This window comes from Carcharodon carcharias, chromosome 22 (genome assembly GCF_017639515.1).
Source record: "Carcharodon carcharias isolate sCarCar2 chromosome 22, sCarCar2.pri, whole genome shotgun sequence".
Taxonomy (NCBI): domain Eukaryota; kingdom Metazoa; phylum Chordata; class Chondrichthyes; order Lamniformes; family Lamnidae; genus Carcharodon; species Carcharodon carcharias.
The window spans coordinates 35,125,832-35,144,175 of record NC_054488.1 but is presented as its reverse complement, the minus strand read 5'-3'; the positions used below and the strand labels follow the sequence as shown (position 1 = coordinate 35,144,175).

At 38.4% G+C, this 18,344-nt stretch overlaps 1 protein-coding gene across 9 annotated transcripts in view; it reads right to left on the bottom strand.

Annotated features, from left to right (window-relative positions):
- LOC121293617 (trinucleotide repeat-containing gene 6C protein-like) overlaps positions 1 to 18,344 on the bottom strand; it is a 229,758-nt gene that overhangs the window by 11,458 nt on the left and 199,956 nt on the right. For 5 of the 9 annotated variants that reach the window (XM_041216742.1, XM_041216738.1, XM_041216739.1 and 2 more), the window contains 8 exons: positions 17,296 to 17,436; positions 16,651 to 16,770; positions 15,711 to 15,794; positions 9,273 to 9,495; positions 8,192 to 8,359; positions 7,328 to 7,519; positions 4,873 to 5,022; positions 3,401 to 3,517 (listed from right to left, as the gene is read on the bottom strand). In XM_041216742.1, the coding sequence (XP_041072676.1) occupies positions 3,401 to 3,517; positions 4,873 to 5,022; positions 7,328 to 7,519; positions 8,192 to 8,359; positions 9,273 to 9,495; positions 15,711 to 15,794; positions 16,651 to 16,770; positions 17,296 to 17,436 (1,195 nt within the window). The remainder of the gene's footprint in view (positions 1 to 3,400; positions 3,518 to 4,872; positions 5,023 to 7,327; positions 7,520 to 8,191; positions 8,360 to 9,272; positions 9,496 to 15,710; positions 15,795 to 16,650; positions 16,771 to 17,295; positions 17,437 to 18,344) is intronic. The other 4 variants (XM_041216747.1, XM_041216740.1, XM_041216741.1 and 1 more) reach the window with 2 other exon arrangements.

The window sequence follows — 18,344 nt, the reverse complement described above, 5'->3', positions numbered from 1 at the left end:
TAACCAGCCACTGATTTGCTTGGAGCTTGGAAGAACCGTGAGAGAATTGAATAAAGTAGAATGAAGGGGTCCCAAATATCTTGCACAAACATGCATAATTATTTTCTGGAAGTTACATAGCAGCTGAACATTTATGGAGTGGAATTCCTTCTGCTTGATAGCTACTCCTGGTTGATCTGAGGGCATGCTGATTGCCACATGGCTTACTAGACTTATGGGAATCCAGCCTTTGTGGCAAATCTGAGGGTCTTCTCTTCTGACTGGCCCCATCAGTTTGCAAAGTAGGCATGGCAGAGATGGCATCGGTCACCTCAGAGTTGCACTTGTGTGCAGCAGATTGTGAAATCCTACATGTCACTGGCAGATCGCTGGATGAAACTAGAAACAAAGAAATTCAGGGCTGTGGTGACCTTGATGGCCACTGGTAGTGCATGCCCGCCTGGTCCATTGGGCAGGTCCTTTCCCATGAGGCTGCAGATGTCAGCAACAACCTGCTGAAAAAGAGCCTCCTCAGGTACTATTGCTTAGTCATGTCCAAAAAGTTGACCTTATGTGTATACCCTGTGTTGGGGATATCCTTGTGAGCTGGAGCTCTATGTTCATCCACTGTGCCCTGTGGAGCAGCAATTGCTGAGAGGAGGCCGGTGCTGCTATTTTTGCTGCTTCCCTTGTTTTCATGGTATTGCTCCTGCTGCTCATGCCCCATCAGAGGTCCAAGGTAGAGATGTGTAAGTTGGTCCCACGCCACTGTGAAGGCTGGCAGTTGGGAAGACAGATTAAAGTTTAAAAAAAAAGTCCAAGGTAACAGAAATTACCTCTAAAGTAGTGAAATCATATTCTCAGAACAAGTCCTGTGAGCAAAAGTCTTTCACTTAGGCAAGAAACATCTGTTCTGATTCAGCATTTAAAGGTTTTTCAGGCTGCCAATTTCATAAGTCCCATCAATTCTCCATTGCGCTCTCATTTTGTTAACCTGGTGAATTTCAGGCCGTTTGGGAAACCTGTGCAGTGGCAGTTCAAGCAAGAATGCAGGGTTAAATCTTCAGGCAATTGTCTTTCTACGCATTTAAAATCGCTGACCTACCTGTCCATTGGGGATTTCCAGTGCGCATTCAGCGCCCTTGAAATGCGCACTGGTCAAACTGGGAAGTTGGCAGGTTCATATCAGAATCCTGACATGCCAGCGCTCTTGCCTTCTTTAACCCCAATGCAATTAAACCCATACCCCACCCTCCATACTTACAGAATTAAATTGTACCCCACAATCTCTGCATCAATAGCCATGCTTATTAAATCATGCCAACCTTCAATAGACTTTACATTGAATCTACAGCACAGAAAGAGGGCCCAACTGGTATAAACCAACGTTTACACTCCATATCAGCCTCTTCCCATCCTAAGCCTCCGTTTCCAGCTCACGCAGAAGAAGAAACAGCTTCTGTAAATCTACACACAGTCAAAACTTCAAAATTTTTAAAGGACTCTATATCATATTTCTTCCTAATGTTCTCCAGCCTACTTAATCTTTGTTCTTCAGTTAAAATCCTGAATCTAAGTCCCTTTTGTTGGTGATATGTCAACATGTGAAAGCAATCTTTCAATATTTAACATCTCAAAACCTTTTATAATTTTCAAAGTTTCTATGAGATTCTACCCACCTCCAACCTTAAGTAGCTAATAAAAATTGTTCAGATGTTTGGAGCTTTTCATATCTATAAACTCTCAATAAGAAATGCTCGTGCCTCTTCACTGTAGTCTTTCCATGGCTCAAATACTCTGCCACTAATGGGGTGACCAGACTTGCACGCAAGATGCCAACTGTGGTTTAACAGATAACTTGCACAAATTTAATATAATTTCTGCACTTTTATATTCATGCCATTTTGCTGTTTCTTCTGGACCTCCACCTTTAACAATCTATCTATCTGAACGTCAAAATCTCTTTCTCTGGTGTTAAGAGTCTTAACATTTAGTGTATACTTGCTTTCATTGTTCTTTTTCTCTGGATTGAATTGCTTCTGCTGTTGCAGCATGTTTGTATTTATATTTTTCTATTCTCCATCTTAAAGGATAATACCTCTTTAGATTTCTCTTGATTATCCACGATTTGTCTTTTTGTTGTTCTTTATTGGTCCAAAAATAATTTTACAAATACTGTCAATGCAGTTAACAACTAGCCTATGCCTGCTAAGAACTAGGCTGAGATTCAGATAGAAGTGAGACTTTCAATAGAGCATCACTGGCTAGATTTAAACCAAGAGGTGTAAACATAACATTAATTTCCTATACTATTTAATTCTCCCTCTGTTCTGTTCTATTCCTTGAATGAAAAAGACAGAACAGTGTGTAACAACAAAAGGTGTTAACCAATCTTTTATCAGTAAAAATTAGCCAATGGGTAGTTATTTTTCAACATTCAGATCAAAATATATGGCAGTCACATGTGAAACAAAAAGCTTTGCAGGTCAAAATAAAAGTACATTAATTTGTCTTATTCTCAGCAAGGCTGAAGAAAGCATGAAGCAGAGGCGCTGTTCTCCAGGGATAGAAAGGAAATTGGAAGAATCAAATCTCCGCCGCTCTTATGAATTGATCAATGGACGAGTAGAATGGACAAAGGCCTAAAAGCAAGTCACCAGCTCTACGATTTGGAAAAATTAGTTTCAAACATTACTAAGTACCATAAACCAATGAAAAAAATAAGAACATTGTGTTTCAACTATGACTTCAGTAGCATTTATATAGTTTACAAATAGAAAGCAAATCTTTGAACATAAGAACTTAAGACAATTTATAGATTTTGCCACTGGATTCAAGTGTTTTAAGATGGTCAGATCTAAACTGAGTAGGTTTCTAACCCTGGAATGAAAATAAATTTCCTTTTATGAATGTGAAAAATGGTAAAATGACTTAATCGCAATCAGATGAGTTTGTTCTTACTATTTAGGTTTACATATGAAAAAAGGTCACTTTCATGAAGATACCAGAGGGTCTGTTGAACCATACTCAGGCATCAATCATTCTGGAGTGGAAAGGGAAAAATGTTCACACATTCAATGGGAGGAAGGAAGTTCTCAAATATGTTTGATAAGTGCCAAGGCATTCGTGCTGAATTAAATCATAGCAGTAATGTACAAGTATTTAGATCAATTGGAAGTTTTTGATGCTCTACAATGGCTCTGTTCACATGAAGTACGAGGAATATTTTTAAAGAATTCGCAAAAAGGAAATGTGTGCTTGCTGTCATTTTAAATTCTGCCAGGCATTTTAAAGGCCCACTTTCTACACGAAGCAGCACACCAATCTGTGCTTTTTAAAGCCATTTTAAGACTGCTACAATCCTGCACATTCTTATGAAGAGGTTCAGTATGGTCAGCAATGGAAGCAAAAGGACCCCTACCTGCAGTATTAGGTGCAGATGTAGAGCTGCTGAAAGAGCTAGTATAGCCAGAGGCACTGAAGGACCAGGCACTAGATGAAGGCAGCGTGGCGTTCTGAGATGATGTTGGGGATGACCCTGTATAAACAGCAAAAAAGCAACTAAGGAAATGGAAAATGACTTAAATTAAATCCTAAAATGATTACCATCTGTTGTATTTTGTCGTGAAAAGCTTGAGAAAAACAAAGGAATGGAAAAGGATGACTTTCAATGATCACATATTATTGTTTAAATTCAATTCTCTCAAATACCAGGAATGGAGGGTTTTCAGGATGTATGGATTCAGCCACATCTTCCTCATGTTTGTGAAAATGCAAAATAGTTTCATAAAGTACTCAATCCATTCTATTTGTCTAAACTGCAACTAAAAATTTGCCATGGGCCCTGCCTGCCTGACACAAGCTTACGTAAAAACAAAGTATTCCAGTTTGTAGAAAATGCTCTCTACTCTTCTTCACTCAACTAGGGAATTACTGACATTTACTCTTTAAATGCTGTATAGACCAAAATAAAAAAAGTGCACAAAAAAGGCAAGAGTAGGAAGGCCAACACAAGACATGATTACCACATGAAAATAATACAAAACTGAGCAAAGAAGAAGGTAGAACAGCACAAGAAATAGTCAAGATAGGAAGACTAATACTGCGCGCAAGGGACCAGAACCATATTGTATTATCTTTAGAGACCACGCATTTATGTATTCCAGCAACATAAATGGTTTTATGTGCTTTTTGAGATGACCCATGTGATTCTGCAGAAGAAAAAACTATATTTTATACTGGGGAGGTAGCCTCTTTAAGAACCAAGTTGTTTGGGAGATGATTTCCATTAAATCATCTCACTTCAGGTCATTGATCATGTGACTGAGTGGCCTGGGAAACAGACAATTGAAAAAGGGCCAACAAGAGGTTAATAATGGACTGAGGGGAGTATGTGTGTGTATAATGGGGACATGGGGGGAGGGAGGGGGGGCGGAATTGTGCGGAGGTTTGGGGGGGGGGGGTGGGTCAGAGAGAGAGAGAGAGAGGGGAAGTCGGAGAGAGAAAGAGGGAGGGTCGGAGAGGGAGGGGGGATGGAGACGGAGGGAGGAGCATTTAGTTGCAAAACTCCAGATTTTAAGACCATTGAACCAAGGAAAGATTTGACTGCGGTAGTGCAAGTGCATTGACAAATGAGGACTGGATTAATTTTAGTTTCCAAACCTGGTCCAATAAAATTGTCAAATAAAAGACTCAAGTTTCAAAAATAAGCTTAAATTTAAGAAAAAGTGACTTTTTGATATAGAGGACATGGTGCACTTTATAGACATCTTTCCCTATAAATAGAACGTGTTACAAATTTTCCTTAAGGAATCCAAAAAATACTTTCCTTGTGCAAATTTTAATTTGCATATTCTGCTTTGCATACCAAACTTCAGTCCTATTCTGTCTTACCTCCACTCCTGTCCCTGAGCAGGTAGCGATCCACATCCCGGATAGTAGTATTAATTGAAGGTCCACTGGGGACACTTCCAGGTGTAACATTAGGATCAGTCTCAGGGTCAATGTTCTGTAGTCCTTTCCATGGCTCCCCAGGACGAAACTCTTTAGTAGTTAGGAAGTAGGCAGTAGAACAGTAAATCACTATTAGTAGTTTAGTAGCCACACATGTTAAAACTACTATTTAATTAGAGAGAAGTTTTGTCTAAAGTTCAAAAAATGAAACGCTACACTAATAACATTGATTTTGCAATCTAATATTTTGGTTTTTTAAAAAATTTGCTTTATTCCCACACTTCTTAAAGGCATTGGCTCCTTGCTGGGATATGGTCAGCTGCCAGTTGTCCTTCAGCACCTCAACCCAAGCGACTAATGTTTACATGAGCATTAACAGACCATTCAAACCTAAGGGGCATCATAGCCAAGTCTGATTCTGTCCTCCCCTTATGTCCATGGAACAAATTACAACCAGCAGGAATTGCTGGATAATGAGGAGAAAAAAATTCACCTGTTGATTCGCCACTCCTTGAGCACTGAAGCCAAATGCCAGCCCAGCGGAGATCACTAACTCAATAAAGACCAGAATGGAACTTGCAACCGTTCTAGTTTGTATTACTCAGCTGTTCACAAGATTACTAAGCAATCTATTAATTAAGCTGAGTGCGTAGCCCAATAATCTCATTTTAAAATACCAAGTAATGTAGTTCCAACTAGAAATGCATAGAAAATAAGGTTTATAAAGTGATTTATTTTAATAAGGCTATAAAATTATTCTTTCACAATTTTAAACATGACAAGGAAGTTAAAATGAAAACTGTTACTTAAGGCCTGAACAATTGTCTAGCATATATTTGATATCATAATCCATTTTTCTGATATTATGGATTCAAAATTTCTGACAGCTACTGTCCTATTAGTACTGTCTTTTGTGTGGGATATTGGTATAATCTTATTGGACAAGATGATTTTGAACTTTTAAACTTAGTTACTGGAATGCATTTTCAATCTTTGTTGTTTTAATATTTGGCAATGAAATGTCTCATCCAGGAATAAGTTGTGAAGCATTACTGCAAAATAAAAGGCCAGTCACACATTCCTAATTTTGTTATTTGACACCACAATGTCTTTTCCCAAACAGTTCTGCATGTAATTAAAATACTGCATGGTTGCAGTGGAGCTTTCATTTTTACACATGTAAAAGAAACGATAACTTGAGAACACCTTTCAAGTTAGAAGGAAGTATGCCATTGCTGGCACCCTGTAATGGCCTTCTATATGATAGAAGCAATGTTTAACTACTGCAGTCATTAATAATGCTAACTATTGCAGGCACATACAGCGTACTGTTCTTGAAAATAAATCAGTCTTTTTAACTATCATATTGGAGATTAACTTATACAAATGGTTGCATTTCAAAATTACGCTCAACCACAGTGGCCTTCTGAAGTAATAATACCATCCTTAGGAGCACAGCATTTGTTAGGTGGTAAAGTACCACACTTCATGTATCAAATTTACTTGTAGATTTCTGTTAATGCATCAGTAAACTTTGGTATTCAAAATGATAGTAAATTCCATACTGCAAGACTAGAAAAGCTACATATTAGTATTCCTTTTGAAAAGTTGATTAGAAGAAAATTTTCTGGGCCAAAACTGCATAGGAAATAATAAAATGGTGCTTTCAGACAAAATGTATTTCATAAGGTCACTTCACTCAAAAAAGTCAATCCAAAGTTGGTATTAAATTTACCAGGCTAGTGCATAAAATAACATTGCTTCACACATGCTTACCACACACTTTGGTTCAGTTTCCTCAAACTTATAATGTCACAATACATGTGCTTCAACAGGTGCAATGGAATGTTAACTTACTGAGAAAAATGAAGCATCAAATAGGTGTGTGGAAAACATAACCTGGTTGTGCACATTATATCTAGCTTGCTCTTTGTGGAAATACACCCCAACATATGCCTGGATTCATATCAGTAGGTAGGTTCAGGATTTTTTTTTAAAAAATACGTGAGATTGTTATGATGTGATGGCATGCACTGAAATCTAGGAGAGAACATCAGCTGTTAAGACCAGAGCTAGAATGTTAGACTATCACTGAACCAACTTTCTCTAATATAGTGCAGCTATGTCTTCAGAATTCCATTCAAAAATTCTTGTTATGCATTTAAGCTCCTACGGCACTGATTAATCCCAAAGATATTAAAGGGGTCCAATTGACTGATATCTTTCACTTATATTATTAGGTACTATGTGCACTAAATTAGCAAATCTTCTTTTACACAGTTGGCAGCTGTTATCAATTTACTAATCTCTCTCCAATGTGTAATAAATATACAGGTCTCAGTTAAACACAACATTCTTAACACCTATTTTCTTTTTGCCAGTCTTTGGGGTTTACCTGGTGGCCAGTTAATGTTGGAGCCATTTGAGATCTTATCGGCAGGGGATTTGGCACGTGTCCAGCTATCACTGACTGGTACCGGTGGACTGGCTGGTGACTCACTGCTGGTTATCAGATCATATGGACTGTAGGAGTCCTCAAGGGAGGGCTTGCTTGTTGGACCAATATTGAGACCTCCAGGGATAGCACCTGAATATGCGTCAAGTGGGACAGAAAGGCAAGGTCATGGATATAAAAACATTTTGCTATGGACCTGACTCTGAATCTCAACAGTAGCTAAATTAGACCCAGTTAGTTTATTAAAAGCTGATGTAATTCAGAATGAGACTTTGATGATCTATTGCTTCCTTTATTACAGTATTAAAACTCATCAGAACTAAACAAATTTCATACGTAAAACAAAGTAAAACAATTTATCACAGTTAACTTTGAAAATATCACAACTGTTCTGTGGTCTATTGTCCCAATTGAAATTTGTAAAGAAAATTCAGTATTCAAAGGGCTAAAAGACATCATTGCATGCTTTCAAGTTTGTCCTCTGTTTTAGCTGAATGTGCAAGACAAGAAAGTGAACTGCTGTGTTGATGCTGACATTGAAGTCAGTTTGATGTTTAATTCATTTAAAAAAAATCCATCATGTAGCTTGTTCTCAGCATTTTAAATGTGTACATATAGGGCCTTTTAAGAGATGGCCAAGCAAAGTGCAACTGAGCCTATTTTCTTTCAGTTTGTGAAGTCAGTAATGGGCATTAAGTTACATTCTTGCATTTTCCAAATCTATTGAGATCCTGCAAGAATTTAAAACCAACTAACCAATGAAGGATTTTGGCCTCCAAGTACTCTGCCCTTTTGGGCTCTTACCATGCTTGCTCTGGTTCTGGTCCAACGATAAAGAATTGCTGCTTAAATTTTCCATAGAGTTTGGGTGGGTCCACTGCCTCAATCGAGATTGGGCTTGAGCTGAATCCTTCATGGATAAACCACCACTTAGCTCCATGTTGTTTACATTCATATTCGGGATCAATCCAGCTATAATTGAAAGACATATTAAAACAAAGTGTATAAGCATAGAATGATTCCCTTCACGGATTATGTATACTTTGCCTCATCAAAAACTTCTGATCCATTCAACTGAGAGTATCAGGGGTGAGGCTCCAAGAAATTGTGCAATTTTAAGCAAAATACAGCCCCAGAATATTAACTGAACTTTCGAACTCATTTGGTGCCTGAACCAAAAATTTCCCCAAGTTTCATTTCTACATAAAAACCAGCTCTTTCACTCTTCCTAACCCTAAAGGGGTAATCGTAGGGTGATTTCCTGTACCTTGACCACAGTTGTTGAAGGTTGTGCACTATGTTTCTAAAACACTTCAGTTGCAAACATGAGCAAAGGGGTATATCTGCGTTAGACAGCCATTAACATCTCTGTTCTCACAACATTATAAAGTAGAGTTAATGTTATTAAATGTCACAATTCCTTTATAAACACTTATCTAAGTTTGAGTAAGACCAACAATGATGGCTGGTGGCAGAAACTGAGGTACAGCTCGAATTTCCAAAACAAATTCATTTAGAAGCATCAGAAAGAATGGAGCTTACAACTGTTGAAAGATGGCACGAGGTTAAAACCAGAGATGGAACTGGATATATGGAAGTGCTTGCATTTGTAAAGCACCTTGCACATACTTATAACACTCAATCTGCTTCACAGCTAAAATATATTTTGCTCTAATTATAGGAAAATATGACAGCCAATATATACACTGCCAGATCCCATAAACAGTAATTAGTTCATGGCCAGGCAACGTCCTTTAAAATATAATGCGGGTCGAAGTATATTTATGTAAGGATAGCAAAGACATTGCACAGCTGTGTATTTTTCAAAGAAAACTTAATTCTGCTAATATTAATGTACTAAATATTATTTGAGCAGTGTACTTACCCAAGGAATATGCAGGGAAAGAATTGGGTGATGTTTGCTGCTCTTTGGTCTGCAGGTCTGAAAGGCTGGGAGGCGGATGATGACTCAGATTATCAATGGTTACTTTGCCTGCAGATGGGTGCAATGGTGGATGCGGTGGTTGCTGTTTCATAAGCAAGGCCTGGGTCAGCTGCCGCTGGTGTTGTTGGATCTGCTGCTGCATGTTGTTGATTGTACGTGCAACCTGTAAATAAAGAAAACAAAGCATTCAGAAGTAGTGAGAATACCAGGCTTAAGCAGAAGTCACATTTCACTTCCGAAGACCAACTCCCTCCTAATATTATTCATACAAACATATGATTTAGGAGGAGTAGGCCACTGGACCCCTCAATCCTGCTCCACCATTCAACAAGATCAAGGCTGATCTGATTGTGACTTCTACTCCACTTTCCCACCTACCCCCATAACCTTTCACCCCCTTGTTTATAAAGAATCTATCTAGCTCTGCCTTAAAAATATCCAAAGATTTCCATTGTTTTTTGAGGAAGAGTGTTCCATAGACTCACGAACCTCAAGGAAAATAAAATCACATCATATATGGTTTAAATGAGCGACCCCTTATTTTTAAACCGTGACCCCAAGTTCTAGATTCTCCCACAAGAGGAAACATCCTCTCCACATCCACTCTGTCAAGGCCCTTCAGGATCTTAAAAGTTACAATTAAATTGCTTTTTACTCTTCTAAACTCCAGTGGATACAAGCCTAACCTGTCCAACCCATCTTCATAAGACAACCTGCCCGTTCCTGGTATTAGTCTAGTAAACCTCCTCTGAACTGAGACCAATACTGTACACAGTATTCCAGATGTTGCAATGCCCTGTACAACTGAAGCGTAATCTTCCCTACTCTTGTAATCAATTTCCCTCACAATAAATGATGTTCTATTAGCTTTCTTAATTACTGGCTGTACCTGCATACTAGCCTTCTATGATTCATGCACTAGGATACCCAGATCTCTCTGATTCTCAGAGCTGTGCAATCTCTCACCATTTAGATATGCTTCCTTTTTTAAAAAATTATTTTTACCAAAATGGACAATTTCACATTTTCCCTCATTATATTCCATTTGCCATATCCTTGCCCACTCACTTAACCTATGTCACTTTGTAGCCTCCTTATGTCCTCATCACAACTTAGTTTCTTGCCTATCTTTGTGTCATCAGCAAATTTAGCAACCATTTCCTTAGTACCTTCATCCAAGTCATTTATATAAATTGTAAACAAGTTTGAGGCACCAGCACTGATTCCTATAGCACACCATTCATTCCATCCTGCCAATACTGATTCACGCAATGGTGGCAGGTCTAGATCACCATGATATGGTGCTGCAGCACAAATATCTATGTTTACCTTAAATGAAACACTGGTGAATAGTATTCATGAATTTATGAACTTGGCAACTCGTGCAGTTGAGTTCAGTTTTAATGACACTTTGTATGCCCAAATAGATAGTGTTGCCATGTGATCCCCCTCTCAGTCCAGCTTTCGCAAACATCTTTGTTGGGTTCCATGAGAAACGAGTCTTCGATGGAATGATGCCTAACCTCCTACCCCTAGCATATTTCCGAAATGTGGTTGATACGTTCGCTATATTTAAATATGCAGCTGCATGGAATAATTTCCTTACTTGTCCTAATAGGTGCCATCCTGCACTCAAATTCACCTTTGAAATGGAGCAGTCAAATGAACTCCCTTTCCTTGATGTACTGGTTGAGAAATCTGCCAGGGTGTTCTGGACCACAGTCTACTTTCACTGGTCAATATACACATTGGGATTCTTACAGTTCCGCACGCTATAAGATTGGTCTTATTGGCAACCTCGTAAATAGGGCCCAAGCCATTTGCTCACCATGCACGCTTGATGCTGAAATAGAGTGCATCTAAGGCATCCTGCAGGATAATGGTTAACCCGATCAGGTCATTTCGCACTCTATATCACACTAAATCATGAACAGGCCTAAGACTGTCACTTTCGGCCCAGAAAAAGTGCCCAGTCCAACTCAGGTTACCCTGGAAGGGCAAGGTACCTTAAAAATTTGATCAACAGGTGAAGCTAGCCGTTTCATGCTGCTGCTATGCAGCAGCATCATGAGTGGCACTCGACGTCAAACCAAAAAGATGTTCTGCCTATCACCTGAGTAATGTGGCATATGAATTTCAGTGCCAGTGTGATGCTTGGTATGTAGGCCGTATGTCACAAAGACTGGCAGATCATATCAAACAGCATGTCCCAGCTGCTGTTCACAACAGGCAAGGTACAGACCATACCCAACCAGCCAATGCTTGCGAAACTCAAGAGAGTGTCCAAAATTAGGTATGATCCCACAATTGGATAACATTTTCCAAATAATCCTTAGTGAGCTAAGAATTATGCTGACAACCAATTTAAGATTGTCAGGCAGGGGCACAGTGTGGCATATTTGCATGTACTGGAGGCTACATATATTAATACACAGGGCCTTGTTCTTTGCAGACAGCAAGAACATGTACATACATCGTGCCGTTTCAGCTAAATAGAATAAGTGACAGCCATTCGCTGTCACTGACTGGGCAATGCCTTGACCAATCAAGGTCAAGTTGCCTGGTTTAAATTTCAAACAATGCCTGACAGTTAACTATCAGTCACCATCACTGTTGCATTCTCCGTGGTAACCCCTCTACCAATCAACACTCTCTTCTTACAGCATAAATTGTTGTTTTCCTCTTATATTGATATTCTTGTGAAGTGTCCTGATGAGTCCAAGACAAAAGATCTCTTTTTCAGCAATACCCATGCCAATATATTACCCCCTTTTCAATGAGCTTTTATTTTCCACAATAGCCTTTGATGTGGCACCTTTTCAAATGCCTTCTGGAAATCTAAACACAGTACATCCATTGTACATCTTTATCCACAGCACATCTGACTCTTTCAAAGAACTCTAATAAATTGGTTAAACACGATTTCCCTTTCACAAGAACATGTTGACTCTGCCTGATTACCTAGAATTTTTCTAAGCTCTGCTATAACATTTTAATAGCAGTTTCAGTTTTAAACATAGCTAACTAATAACATACAAACATTTAATATGGGAGTGGCCATTTAATATGGGAGTGGCCATATTTACTAAAGATAGGTATATTGAATTATCTACATTAAATTTACTAAGTAGGTCACACGATTCTTATTTAAGCTTCTTAAGGCTGAATTTTACCAGCCACTTGCAGGTGGATCCATACATTAAGGTGCCTTGCCACAAGTGGCAGACCCGCTTGCCCCGACTTTGCAGGCAGTGGAGGCGGCGTCAGGTGGGCAGTCTGCCCCTGGTCCAACTGAGTCCCTTAAGTGAGCAATCAATGCCCAATTCAAAGCCTCAACCCACTACTGCTCTGATTTAACTGGTGAAGGGAGAGGCATACATCCAACATGTAGCCTGGCAAGTTTAGCCCTGTGGGCTGCTGGTCCATGAGAGGACCCCTGTTGCTAACTGGAGGTTCCACAACCACTTTGCCTCCCTGTGTCCAACTTGGCCCGGTGAAGTCCTGGGTTTGGGGACCTCCATGGTTGCTCTTCCTCTCGGGCTTCCTACAATACCGGCAGTGGCCACTAATCCAGGTGCGGCGCAAAGCTGCTGGCTGCCAACTGATCAGCAGCTCTGAGCCAGGGTTTCCTCCTGCAGATGGACACAAGTGCCGCCTCATACTAATTCATTTTTCAAGCGACGGCCCTTTAAAGTGGGGAGAGTCAGCCAAGTGGAGGTAGGCTCACTCTTGAAATTTACGGAGGGGTGTGGGAAGGCTGCCCTCAGTGTTTCACCCAGTCGCACCATTTTATGAAATGGGAACTATTGCAGTGGCATACTTTTACTACTAGAACTTCAAAAGCTGTCTGTTGCTATACCTAAACTTATGGCATTGTGAATGCACTTGGTCACTGCATCCTAACCTCCCATGGGCAAAGCCATTATATTACATAAAACTATTATAAGCAGATATTGATGCTTCATAATCACCTCTCACTGTTGCTTTAAAACAGCTGATTAGAGGAAGCTTGGGACAGACATTTTGTCTTCCCAATACAACACCATAAAGTTTTTGTTTCAGTAACATTGTACATAAGTCAATGGAGCCAATGAGCTTTTTAATAACAGATGAACAATTTATTTGATCTGAAGAGAAAACTGATCAAAATCTTTCAGATAAAAATCATCTATGAAAATCAACATAAATGACAGATGATGTAGTATTTGAAATCTTTGGAAATTAAACTTAAAGAAAATATATAAGGAAGTGAACTGAAGCACATGAACACAATTATAACATTTCTAATCAGACTTGTTTGGATTTTTAAAATATCTGGTTTTGAAATGAGCCAAAAAATGTGTAAAGGTCATGCTGCAAGCAAAGCTTTCTACTACTTTCAAGACAAGTATTGGAAGAGCTCAGTCATTGCAGCCCCATAATTTCCAAAAATTTAAGTGAAATATTGCCACTTGCATCTAGTGCATATTATATGCTGAGGGAAGGATCTGATCAAGGGAATATAACACTTTTAAGCAGGAATTGAGCCTAGTCATTGAAATATGAAGCTGATGCAATTGTAGGGATACTTTTTTTTTTAAACTGTTTTGAAAGTTTTTTTTTAATAAACTGAACAAGATATTCAGCCAGTTACCTAGTATCAACAGCAATTCCAAATAAAAACACCATAAACATGTAAGAAATGCAATTAACAAAGAACCCTTACTGAACTCAAGATTTGATCAAACCATTTGTGCACATGAAACAATGGGTTGGCAGATCTATTAAGCAAATCAACATCTACCAGGCAGTGGTCTGATCTCAATTTTTAATAAGTAGTTTTATATAGTTTTTGGAAGGTTCATAATAATTCGTTTTTAAAAAGCAAAAAAATTAAAAAACTTATACTGGGTCAGATTTTCTTCTCAATAGCAAAGGAACAGTTTTTGCCATTCACATCATGTGCAGTTACCCTGAGGCTTTTCACAGGCGTATCAGTGGAGATTTCAGCTAAAAGTGCATCTGCTCCAGTGCAGAGCCCTCTATAAGGGATTTGTAACATCTGTGAGCAGGTCAGGCTGCAGGATGTCTCTTCAACCAATCAGATTGAAGAATCCTCACTGCAAACTAAGAAGTGAAAAACAGGAAATAAAAAAAGCTTACAAATCATTGTGTAAGAACGCCAAATAAATATTGGGCAATACAAGGGAAAGATGAGAGAAAAATAGAAAAACTAAAATTTTACTTTAGTTTTTATAAAAATCTGCACCAGTAATTCTCTTGTCACACTTATAAAGTTAAATTTTTCAGAGTTAGAGCTTCTTCATTGATAATTATCACTTATTACGCTGTTAGAAACTTACTTACTTCTTCAACTAAATTATCCAACCAGTGAATAATTACCCCAAGCTCATGTCATTACTTTGCCTACTGTGCCTAGACTTTCATTGAGGATTGAAATTGCACACTCTGTGGAGGAGCAGTGCATCACTGCTAACACTTATGGATTTCCACATTTAAATGAACACATACAGGTGTTAAAAGGGGCTGTTGGATTTGCCTTATACTAATGGTGAGCACTGTTAGCCGAACTATTATTTTCACAGCAAAATCTGGGCCAGTATGTGTATATATAAGGAAATACATGGCTGTTGGTGCACAAAATAGCTTTTAGATTAATTAAAAAGCAGTACAATATTGCAAAATATTTTCTAGAGTGAACAAAAATGGACTCAATTGCTTCCCCAAGGATTTGCATACTACAACTTTACACTTGCAGCATGCATGAAAGGCTAAGACCTTTTGTAATTTAACACATTTAATGGATTGTAGGATCCTGTGCTCAATTTTGTAGTTTTATATTGTATTTCCCAGAGGTTAAGTGTGTTGTTTTCTTGATTAAAGCCACATTTCCAGATAAGTCTTCTTCAGGGTGCAGAGAAGGAAGAAATACAATTTGGCTGAGGATTTATTTTCAACAGTGTCTCTTCTATGTAACTCCACAGATCTATGTAAGATCCACTGAATTGTTTGGAACTAAGGGGTTCAAGAGGGAAGTTTGTTCTCTCATCCCTTGTCAAGAGTGCATCATTTCAACTGTGCTCTACCATCAGCTAGCTACCAAGAATAATCTCTGATGAAATACTGATGACACAGTGAAGAACATCAGGCTCATTATCATATTCTCACATACATAAATAAACTTGAAGTTAACAAAGATAATTTAGAAACTTCAAAAACCATGATGTGCAAAGAATACATATTTGTTTTGAGATCACTAATTGCACATCTTTATCGGTAATTTGGCTTATACCTAAAAACCAGTTTCCTTTCATTAGTAGCATCCGACTATGAAATGTCTTGAAGCTGGACTAATGACTGCCAGTTTGCTATACTTACTTGCTGCTCTTGTTGTCTAATGGTTCCAGAAACATTACGTTGAGCCTGTAACATCTGCTGCTGGAAGAGTAAACGCTGGTAGGCCTGCAACACAAATGGAAGATAAAAATGAGTAATATCTTAAAAGTGAGGTGCTAGTGAATTTCTGGAAGCATTTCAACAACTTGTTACAAATGTTTCTGGCTTGAATAAGGTCAGTAAGTTTCTACGGATATTGCTTCTTTGCGTTTACTTTCCTGAACTTTTGCCGAAAGTCTGATTCATTATTTTGGAATAAACTGATTTAATTAACATTACATGATTTCCCTTATGACTGCAGTACTTACAAAGTCAATTTCTTCATACTAATTTTTCCAAAGGTTCCAGTACAATTTCTGCTAAGTTATTTATTCTGAGAAAATGATTTGTTTTTAAAAGGCACACTTAATAATGGCATATGCAGTTCCAACAAATAGTGGTGATTCAGCTAATACTAATAGAACATTAGATTCCCTTGCTCACAATATTCCAACTCCCTTAAATGGGTAAGCACAGCTGTGCAACTAGACAGAAGTGCTGCATTTCAGTAAAAAAGGGAAGAAAATTAAGAAAAAGATCAAAGAACTTATGATGACAATTAAAATATACATCCTGTCTGCTAATTGCAGTGACATTGACATTAACCATGGGGAATTCTGGAGTTCAGACGGTTTTTCGTTTTTGACTAAAGGAAAGCAGTATGATGGGGAGGGAAACTATGGAAGAGGATCCAAACTAGTGCACACAATCCCTTTATAGAACGGCATCATGGAAAACATATACCTATTTGAAAGCTGAATTGATCATGTAGTACCTATAAGTTAGAATACAAATGGTGTTTAGATGAATTTCTGATTACCATAAATTATCACTGTGGTTAAAGATTCCAAACCAGAAAAATGACTGCAACAACATTACTTACCAGCTGCAGCTGATAGAGTTGGTTTAACATAGTCATATGCTGAGGATTAATTGGCGAGGCTAATAGTGCAGGGTTGAGACCCATGTTTTTTGCTGCAAACTGCAAGAGCTGTGCTTGAACCTTTAATGAATACAGAAAAATATTCAAGTATTTAGAAATCTCCAAGTCCAGAATTTTACATTTTGAAACAGTCTTTCCTGAAATCTCAATTGCTTAATTAGAAGTTTTAATTTCAGGACCATCTTTAAACTTTTTGCATAGCTTTTATGTCTTGTTTCAAATGCCAATGTACAGTGCAACAGAATGTGCTATTTCAGATCCTTGGCACACTCCAAATATTTCAGTTTCATTAACTTGGCAAAAAGATAAAATGTAACAAAAAATTTAATAACTTCTATTGTGAAGCAATTGATATATTGATATACTTTAAAGCCAGATTTATTAATTCATTACTTCAGAAATAAGTAAAATAAGCAATTAAAATGAATATGTTGGTATGAGGTATAAAAATCTTGTGTGTAATATACCATTCTTTTCCCATGGCCTTCAAAAATAGTGTTACATAGGAGGTCCTAACGAATTTAGCAGTGGTAGGAATGAATTGAGTACTTCAGTTAACTACTCATGATGAATAACTTTACATACCTGAGGGGATAGAAACTGAGGCACTTGAGCACGAAGACTAGGCTGGGACGAGTTAAGAGGTTGCACTGGCGGCTGCTGTTGCTGCTGCATGGTCCTGGCTTGTGCTGCTCCACTATTGCCAAACATACCTAGATTGCCACTCTGCAAATTCATAAGAGAAAAATGCCTATTTACCAGACAATCACAAACAGGAAAACAATTGTACATCTTGGGTTCAATATGCATATGTCTGAAGGTTTACACTAAAATTTCAGTGGAACATTACCCAGGCAAAAATAAGGACTGAAAAAAGTAAATGTCATTCATTTTATAACTTGAAAATTATAGTCAATTTAGAACCATAGAACACTATAGCACAGAAAACAGGCCATTCGGCCCTTCTAGTCTGTGCCGAAATATTATTCCGCTAATCCCATTGACCTGCACCCAGTCCGTAACCCTCCAGACCTCTCCCATCCATGTATCTATCCAATTTATTCTTAAAACTTGAGTGAGCCCGCATGTCAGATGGCAGCTCGTTTCACACACTCACCACTCTGGGTGAAGAAGTTCCCCTAATGTTCCCCCTAAACCTTTCCCCTTTCACCCTAAAGCCATGGTTCTCTCGAGTTTATCTCTACTAATCTAAGTGGAAAGAGCCTACTTGCACTTACTCTGTCTATACCCCTCATAATTTTGTAAACTTCTATCAAATCTCCCCTCATCCTTCTACGCTCCAAGTAATAAAGTCCTAACCTGTTTAATCTTACCCCGTAACTCAACTCCTCAAGACCCGGCAACATCCTAGTAAATCTTCTCTGCACTCTTTCAATCTTACTGATATCCTTCCTGTAGTTAGGCGACCAGAACTGCACACAATACTCCAAAGTTGGCCTCACCAATGTCTTATACAACCTCACCATAACATCCCAGCTCCTATACTCAATACTTTGAATTATGAAGGTGAGTATGCCAAAAGCTTTCTTTACAACCCTGTCTACCTGTGATGCCACTTTCAGGGAATTATGTATCTGAACTCCCAGATCCCTTTGTTCCTCTGCACTCCTCAG